Genomic DNA, 9,997 nt, shown 5'->3' with positions numbered 1-9,997 from the left:
CCAGCAGGTGGCTAGATAGAGGGCAAAACCTAGTCATAGGTCACTGTTAAGATCAGTAGTCATGAATCAATCCCCATGATAGTTAAATTATTGAGGCAACACTGAAAATGTCTAGGCAACAGACGGAGCTTAAGGTTCCCGTCTTGACAGTTTTCTGCCTTACAAAATATGCATCTCCTAATTTGCTTAGCAGAGGATAAATACCTTCTAACGCTGCCAGGCTTCTCCCTAATTTGCCTGAACTCAGCTCGGTGCCACCACTTCAAGCTAACGGCCAGGGTTCCGCTTACACAACCCTAAATGCTTAATTTGAATTAATGTTGCGACTAAAGGTCAGCCAGCCTCCACACTGCATCGAACACCCAAATCTTTCTGTGTTTGAGAGCCATGTGATACCTACCACACACCTTGAAAGTAAGAAAGGAGAGGGTGCCTCAGCAGAGACTTGCAGGTGACAAGGAGGTCCCACTGCCACAGTGCAGGGCTGTCGAGGTAAGTAGCTGAACATGATCAAGCAGTGCTGTACAGAGCAGCACCTCCCAAAAACGTGGTTTTTGTATTACCCAGGAACTTTGGTACCAGCCCAACCCTACAGCCATTGACATGAGCTGGAGGAGAAATCTGGCATAGAAACTGCTTTTGAACTCAGACACAAGGTGCATGAAACTCAAAACCCGCAGTTGACCATGCATGCTTCAACTTGTTTTAGTGAGTACCATTTTTCTTCTGGATCCTTTTATTTTGCATTTATCACGTTTCCAGGTCTTAGCTATAGTATCAATAGCAACGTCCTTGTAGCTGGGTTATTAATTTCCACGCAGAAAGAGATGGGCCACATTTAGGGCCAAAATCAACTCCCAAGTGTTTATCCCAAAATCAACTTCCAGAGACAGCACAGCAAGTTGGCAGACACCCCAGGGATGCTGAAACCCCAAAAGATCTAAGGCACACATGAAAATTTGGTGCTTAGTTCCTGCTTAATTTTGAGGGAGTTTGAAAGTTTTCAGCTTTTTGTTTCACGAAAGCATTTTAGAGCTTAAGTTCAAGGGCATAAAATCCCTCTCAAATTGTAGTATTTGTAAGGGATTACATACAAGGAGTTGAAAAGTTATCATGAAAATTACTTTACTACATCACCAGAAAATGATCTTTGCTGGAGCTATAAGCTTAATTATAAGCCAAATAACCCACACATATCTATAGGAGAGGCACGGCCCACAGGAAAAGAGAAACACAGCTCATTTACACACAGGTAGCCTAGAAGATGAAATTCTGATATATTGTATGAGCTAAAAGCATGTATAAATTAACATTTTTACAGTTTCTGTTTAAAAGGGGGAACATCACATCAGAATTGAATACACTAAAAATATTTTCAACACATGGTGTCAACATAGGCCAATATGCAAAATCTAGATTTTTGTTTAATGGTAGTCAAGTGCTTGCCACTAAACTATTATTTAGGATCTCTTTTCAATCAGCAATGAATAGGTAAGTATCTTTGTACACCTTTAATAAAGATCTAGTGTGTGCACTTATCAACACTGGAAGATTTGAAACTGATTCAACAGATGGACTGTGGTCACAACTACCTTTTTGGGCAAGTGATGCTTTATCATAATCTTGATGGAAGTGTTTTGAATAAGCAGAAAAGAAAGCTTAAATTAAAAATAAAAAGTTAAATAATGTTTTGGATTTACAGGAGATATTAAACATCATCTAAAGGTTGCTCTCTTTTAAAAACTACCTGCTGTTCTTAACCAGCTTACCTCTATTACCATGATTCATGATCAGGAGTTAGCCACAGGAGACAGGTTCACTTTCTACATCATTGGCCTGTGCTTTACTCGTATTCTACATCACATAAGGTCAGATACTGCTTGATATTCATACACCCTGTATAGCACAAGAAAAGTGCAAAGACCACTTTTACCTCTCTAAACTCTTCCAACTTACATACTAATTGCCTGGGGTAGAATTGGACACACACTAGGTCTTTCTACACCAGAGCAAGCCCTCCCCCAAACAAATATTAAGATTCCAGAAACACTCAGATAAAGACAAAAAATATAAGAAAAATAATCAACCCCACATGCCATCAACTATGCCATCAATAATACAAAATATTTTACACCACTTGCACCTGAGTTGAATAGTGGAAAAGAGAGGGAGACTCTGTCAGTGCAAGAGAATGATTCATGTGACCACTTTGTCTTAATTACTCAGAACAAGCAGTTTGTTGCTGCTTAGTGAAGAACAAAGATATCAGCGTCTCTTGACAGAAAAATAAATAGCCATCGCGGTCGTGAGGATGATGAAGAGTGCCAGAACAACAATCAAAATTCGGTTTTGGATGATCCTGAAAAAAAAACAGAAGAGACAAAAAGAAAAAACAAAACAGTGAGAATAGTAGAATATATATAAAACGTTAAAAAGAGATACAAAGAAAACTATTATGGAGAAAAGGCATGTGCCCACAAATTTAGGATTTCATACACCATTCTGAATATCTTGATTCTTTTCATTTCTTTCAATGTACAGTGTTTCTAAACATTTCTTTATGAAGCTATTAAATCTGACTTTAGCATTCAGGAAAGAATGAGCCTTTTCTTAATTATGCATACATATACACATATATTAGAATAACTGAAGTACATGACGTTACAATTTATTAACCTTCTAAAACAAATTAAATTATTACTCCTCAGCTGATGCAATCCAAGCAGGGTGCTCTGTAGTTGTAAATACCATTACATTCTTAAAGCCATTCTGAAATCTTCACAGCTTAAAGAAACAATTTATTAATTTTCAAGGGATTTTATCATTAAGGTACAACATTTCAAGGAAACACATGTCAATGAGATACTTACTTGTACTAAAACACCAAGGGAAAAGTATAAAAGATAGTTTTGAATAAAAGGATGATATAAAGAAGCAAGTGTCAAACTGTGAAGCTTATGTTGTAAAAGCATCTCCTGTCTCTGTAGCATACCTTTACTTATGGTAATAGGCAAACGTTACACTTACTATCGTGCCTAAGAAAATGGAAATTAGTAGTAATAAAAAGTAGTAGAAAGTCATAATATTGTTCAATCATTTTTGTGAGAAATCCCTGCTTCTAAAATCAGATGTCACATCGTTTCAGATTTCCTGAATTTAATAGGTCAGTTAAAATGGATAAATCAATTAATATTGGAATTTGAGGTATTTTACAAAAGCATTCTGAATTGTATGAATCTAATTTTTTTTTTTTCCATTCTCACAGAGGAGGAAGAATATTTTTATAGGCTTTTTGTGAAACAAGAACTTTTGCAAAACATATTTGTACATGAAGCATATCATCAGAATTGGAGAGATACAGCAAACAAAACAAAATAAAACAAAAAAATCAAACTCAAACCAAGAAAACCAATAATGAAAGAGCCCTACATTGTTTTTATTCTTTTTTATTTTTATTACTTTTTTTTTCCCTCATGCTTCTGCAAAACAAATCTAAATAAAGCTTTTACTAACCCATGGTAAAAAGAAGTAAAACTGTTTTGTGAAGCACAAGGCTCAAACTTGAAGAGAGAGAATGTAATGTGTTAAGCTGAGCATATTTCATATGGTGAAAGAGAGAAGAAACTCTAGAGAGCAGAGGGGAGTTTTCCTTGGTAAGTGTTTTTCATTTGGATGCGGGTGAATATACATATAAATTATATTGGAAAGTGTAAAGAAAAATGCAGTTTTAACCAACTCCAGCTCTCTCCCTGCTTACCCCCCACCTAAAGAAAAAGAAGCAAATGGATGGATGAAAACTGTCACATCAGACAGACACCCTCCCCTGTGACACTCTAAAAGGACTAGCTCTCTATCCTCCTGACAGGTTACAAAATGATCACATTTGCTGACACGTCTTCCGCAAAACTGCTTTAGTGTTTGTGTCCACTTTCCTAGCAGGAGATGAATGGGCTGCTTTGTCCTCATTTATCACTTAAAGCTGAACTAAGATCTGTCTCGTTTATTTTTCCCTTCCTCACTAGAAAGGCTCAACCACAGCATTAATTCTTTTGCGATGACAGCTAATTCAAACTTAACAGGCAATATTTACTCTGCCAAAAGGATGAGGAGGAGGGAGGGATGTTTCTCACTCTTAAAAAAAAAAAAAAAGTGTAACAGGCTAACAAAATAAAGCTAATTAAGGGCTTTTGGTTCTTGTTGGTTTGCACTTCAATTTAACACCTGAACTTACAAGCTTGTCTTTTGTGGCGGGGTGTGACATTCTCTGCCAAACACCTGATAACAAACGATTTGCCCAGGCAAATGCATGAAAACCAGAATATATATTTACTCACTCACCCTCATCACTCCTGAAAAGACACTCAGCAAAATTGAAACTCAGCAGTGAAATAGATTAAAAGCATGAAAACTCTTAAAACATTCAGCCTTAAGTAATACACAGTGCAGCTGGCTTGACAACCATTTTATTTGTGGGATGTGGGCCCCAAGGCATCCATAATGCTAATTTACAAAGGATTAACTGTGAGTGAAACTCGCTTAATCTAACACATAGTTAGGCAAAGGCATACGTAACATACCGAGTGTTTAAATCAACTCCTCCTATCTCTGGCCCCTGAAAAGGCATTTCATCATCTGCGATTTAAAATTACATTTTTCTTTTTTTTATTATTATTTTTAAAGCCAAATCTTCCAAATGCTTTATTTTTAATACTCTGGCAGTACACACCCAATTGCAAGATTATTTAATCACTGTCCATGCCTCTAAAATCCTTGTCAAGAGAACATTGAGCTAGGCATGCTGCCACCTGTATCTGCTAATTGAAGGTTCACTTACAGTGGGAATCTAGGAAATACATATCAAAGTTCAATTTCTAGGAATCTGAATTAGTCTGCACAGTGCAGCAAAAGAATATCATATTAAAAGGAACAAATTAATCATGAAATAGGATGGATGTTATCAACAGACTCCTACACTGAAGTATTATATACTTTTAATATTCAAGCCCACAGTTAAAGATTAATTTTATATCTTTTAAAAAAGAATAACATCAAGTTTTACTGTTTTACTTTCAAGTGAGCAAGTAAAATTAAACTAACTGCAAACTACCAGAAGGATGGGGCTTGGAGAAAAAGGATAGAGTGGTCTGGTAGCAGCAGGACAGACTTGTGGAGGGGACAGCAAAGAGTGCCTGTGGAAGCCTGATGCCAGGAGCTGCTGCTCAGACAGCGAACACAAGTTCTGGGTGTCAGCACATTTCAGATCTCAAAGTCAATAGGCAAGGGCAACCCTTTAGAGTAAAGAAAAAATGAAGAGGAAAGGGGGTTTTGCGTGGTGCTACGCAGTCAAGCCAGCTCACAGTGGTAGAACAATGGTTGGCATTGGCAGGACCCATCTGTAGAGAAGCCTATAGTGCTGTCACAGCCAGACACTGCCAGTGGGTATTGCTCTAGGCAAAGCATCAAGGAATTTAAATGGGGGAGGGAGTGATAATACCAAAGGGGAAGAAAATGGGGCCTAACACTCACTACAAAAAATCCCAAAGGCTAACATGTTCACAAGAAACAGATGATATTCTTTTATCTTTACTACACCTTAAATTCAACAAAATCTGGTGAATGAGGAAGCCCAGATTCTTCTTTGAAAATGCAAAGCATGTTTACAGGGTAAATAATTTAAGAAAGAATATATACTTGAAAGAAGACACCCATTGAAACATCCATGGCTAAAATGCCTGAAGGCAAAAACTTGTGCATTTGCATGCTGCATTTTATTAAGTTAGCACACTGTAGCTTTAAAAGAATGCATGGCCAAATTAAGAGGAATGTGTGACTGAAACATCAAGGATTCCTCGAGTTTACATTATGAATCATAGTGCTGTTGATATGAGATGAATTAACCATTTAGTCGATGCAGCTTGTGCACTGAATTCACACCAAGTTCTGCTGGAGCCCGGCGTGCTGGAGCTTGTTAACAGCCAATGTCTACTGCTCCTTTCATACTTGAAACTCGAAGAGCACAAGGGCTCATTCTGCTTTTAGTTAGAAGAGTCAAAAAATCTGTGCTTTTAAACCAAGCTCCATCTAGTTTATCATGGACAGCAGCCCAAAATATTTGGGTGCAAAACCACATAGAAACAGTAACTAAAGCAGATGCAAGGGGAACATTAAAGGATGTCTGGGAGAGCATGCCGGGCTAGCTTGCTGGGCTATCAGCGCTGAAAGCACATCCTATTGCTGGTGCATTTCCTTCTGCTCCCGATTTCTAAACACCTGACCTTCTTTGCCAGCTTCTGGTCGTAGTGCCTAACCTCTGACTACTGTCACACCGGAGGCTCTCTCTGGAGCCTGTGCCAACTTTATTCTGTGAGTTGATGAGCCACACACACAGTCTGCTTTCCTTCCAGGGAGCGAGGGGATCACCCCTTCGATGCACATGGAGATCACTGCTTTGGAGAAAAAGTCCCACACCCATTTCCAAACACTGACATCCCTGGCAAATCCGTTCCCCGTACCCACACCACACCAGAAATTGTGCTGCCTTTCAACATTGCAAAACCCAAGATGATTCTCCCCTCTCTGTAGCTTCAGACATGCACACACACAATGGGTCCAACTCTGTTTGTGACATGTTTAGATCTGTGCCGTATAAACACAAAGCAGTTCCCAAATAAGCTTTTGCAAACCTTACATTAAGGATGCCAACCGTGTTTAAACCTTTTTACAAAACTGCATTCATTAGCAGGGGAGTGCACGACATCTATATGGGTTCAGCCTGATGTCTTGCACATGTCTTAGTGCCTGATTGACCAGCATTGAATAATGATGCCTTGCCATTAAGCACTGATGGTACAATAACAATTGTCATGAAAATTAGCAATCATGGTAACATGTTAACTAAATACGGATATAAACGAACCAGTGCAGACTCTGGGTGCTTAAAGAGTTTTGTGTGCTTAACTTGAAATAATGAAGACTACAAATAAAATACAGCAAAAATTTCTTACAGAAGCTCAACTCTGACACTGATACAAATAAAAAAAATGCAAACGGCTTGGGGAACCAGTTAGCACACATTCATTACAACACAGCTCTTTATTCTTAAAGAAAATGTCTTGAAAAATAGTGTCCTCAAGAACACAGACTGATTGATGACAGAGCACTGTCCAACAGTGTTTCACTGTAATATATGCATTTAAGATGTAACTAGAAATGATTCCTATCAGTCTACTGGGCAGAAAGGCTTCTTCTTTGTATACAAGAGTACCTTTTAAACGGGCACTTTGAGTTACACATTTTTAGGTACTCTTTTATTTGTGACCTCAGTTTTTGCTAACATGCAAAAATATAGGTGCATATAAATCAGTGGCAAGTGGCTTTTAAATACCCAACATTCATGAGCAAATCAGCAGATTCAAACAAACATAAAGTGTAGGTTCAGTCACACGAGGAAATACATACCAGTATTTGTGAAATATATATCAGTAAATGTGAACTTAAAGTAATACAGCTATACTCGATTACCTTCTGGGACAGACATTATTATTACTATATCTAAGGACATACATGATACTTTATATCAGGGGCTTTTAAATCAGAGAACTAGACCCAGCATAGGGGAATAAAATGTTATGATTGGTAAAGCAAAGCCTTAGATACATAATGCTAAATCTCTTAAGTTAAGGGTATCTGGGGGCTGTTCAAGTAACTATTCATTTTTCCAATCTTTAGGTTTAAGAATGCTTTTCTTAAATAAAAGCAGCTGAAAAGAACTAGAAAGGCTGTGGCAAAACATGGCAACCTACTGAAATGAGTAAGAGAACCCTGCCTAGCAAAAATTACAGCTGGTTGGAAGTATCTCACTTGAGACATGTTTCATCATTAACAACAGAAATTAGAAAGCAAAAATATCAGTCCAAAAAATACCAGCACAACTTGCATAACTCCCTAGCCCGCTTTGAGCTGACTTTGGAGAAAGCGAAGAATTTGAAAATAATCAAGGTTTTTTCTTCCCTCCTAAAACTCTGAAAATAAGTTCAAGTTTTTTTTCTTTTTCTTTTGTGTTCTCCAGGTGAGCAGAACCAATTCCATTGTAATTGTCATTGCATATTTAAAGGTGAAAAGGCTCTGGGGGGTGAGAGAATGGCTTACTTCATGCCAAAAAGGCCTAGCTGTCTGGGCTTCCCCTCCAGTCTGGAGACAGGCCATTTCCAGTAGGAGCCTATATCGTGTTCCTTGAATTCCCTCCCAAAGGTGCAATTCCTTGCCTTTGGGCTATGGGTTCTAGTTTCCTGTGTGCAAATTCTTTTGAAAATCCATAAAAAAAAATGCTGAAAACTGAGCAGATAATGAGATTAAAGATTTGGAATTAGAGGAAAGGGGAATAATAATAATAGAAAAGAATAGAAATAGAATAGAATGGCATTTTTCTAGGAGAAGAACATTTTTTTTTTTTTTTTTTAAGAGATAGACCTTACAACTTAACTAATATATTGTGGCTGGGGAGTAGTGCATGCAGAGATAAATACTCTAGCTTTAAAGATCAGTCTAAAGGACTGGAGCTGTATACTTATAATAACATGGATACCAATCTCTAGTTATAATATTACACTCAAACCACATCAATGTGTTTCCACCTGGGCTCTGAATGAAAGAATGAGTCATGTAATAACAGGTGCAGGAAGGTAGTCACACTATCCAGCTTTAAACATATAAATTATATCTAGCTAATCTCTCTCAGCTCCTTGTGTATATGAGCTAGAGGCCTGCTCTGAACTGCCTTCTCTTTTTCCTGTCCATATATGCATCCCAGGAGAACTAGTCAGTTAAGTTAGCTGGCTAGGTTAGGTGTCTACAGATTTGGTAGGGATGACTATCCTTCAAAGCTTAAAGATGAGGTCCAAGCAAGAGTGACAGTTTTCCCAAGACCAAATTGGCTTGGAGAAAGCTTGTTTGAAGGCAAAATCATCCACCAAAGGCTTTATCAAGTTGTAAAGTGTCTTTTCTCATTAATGAGAAAAACTACAGAGGTGAAACTCACCAGTAACTTGGTAGATTTCGTCAATAATTAATTAGCCAGTAAGTACCTTGATTCACCATCTCTCTTTAAAGGATCCCATATTTCCATACAAATTTCTGAGCAGAATCAAACCCCCTTCCCCTTTGACAGGAATTCTGGAGGAACGGGAGATGGGAACAACAGTAAAATATCTCCCTGGGATGAATGCCTCCTGAAACACATTGTGGTTCCATGGCTCAAGGAGATACGTTTTTTATCTCAAGGAGATAGGTTCAAAGAACTACGTTTTGTCACCTTCTGACACTCTCACAGTTAAGACTGAAAATTAAACTGAAATTCAAAGTATTTGTTAGTTAAAACACTTACTGACATATTTAATTATGAATTGAAATCTTGTAATACATTCCAAATATAGCAGAAGTGTATGAGCACCTTTGGAATATAGTGTTATTTGGTGGCCACCAGGATCGTGATTATCATAGCTTACACAAATTCTGTCTCAAGGAACTGGTAGTCTCAGGAGGTACAAATAGTACACAGGTGACCACAGAAATCTGGGGGGAAGAAGTGGATGACAGCTCGACTGAAGTGGCCTGAGAAGGAAAGATATCTGCAGGACTAACTGGAAGACAAATATACAAAGACTTCAGCACTCAAACTGCAATAATATGGAAAGCCGAAAGAGGACCTCATGGACAGTAGAACTAAAGATAAAAATGCAAAGGGAAGGATACTGCACATCTACTAGCTCAGCTTATTCATTGATTATTTTTAGAACACATGGGAAGGTATTTCTGAAGGATGAAAAGCTTGCTTCCACTTATGAGAGACTGACATTGAACATTTTTCTGCACTGTCCTTAGTGACACAACTTCAGCTTTCTCCTGTCTCCATGTCCACTCCTTCCATGGAGGGAACAAATTAGATTATTACTGTCATTAGGAGGAACAGCGGGTGGCTTCCGGGGCCATGGAAACTCAC

At 38.1% G+C, this 9,997-nt stretch overlaps 1 protein-coding gene across 6 annotated transcripts in view; it reads right to left on the bottom strand.

The window, feature by feature from the left end:
• Positions 1–1,253: 1,253 nt before the first annotated feature.
• VTI1A (vesicle transport through interaction with t-SNAREs 1A) overlaps positions 1,254–9,997 on the bottom strand; it is a 268,623-nt gene continuing 259,879 nt past the window's right edge. For all 6 annotated transcript variants that reach the window (XM_084525735.1, XM_084525738.1, XM_084525737.1 and 3 more), the window contains one exon: positions 1,254–2,359. In XM_084525735.1, coding sequence (XP_084381861.1) covers positions 2,358–2,359 — 2 coding nt within the window. In that variant the 3' untranslated portion in view covers positions 1,254–2,357. The remainder of the gene's footprint in view (positions 2,360–9,997) is intronic.

Source organism: Aythya ferina (genome assembly GCF_964211825.1).
Source record: "Aythya ferina genome assembly, chromosome: 7".
Lineage (NCBI taxonomy): Eukaryota > Metazoa > Chordata > Aves > Anseriformes > Anatidae > Aythya > Aythya ferina.
This window is presented reverse-complemented; position numbering and strand designations above follow the sequence as displayed.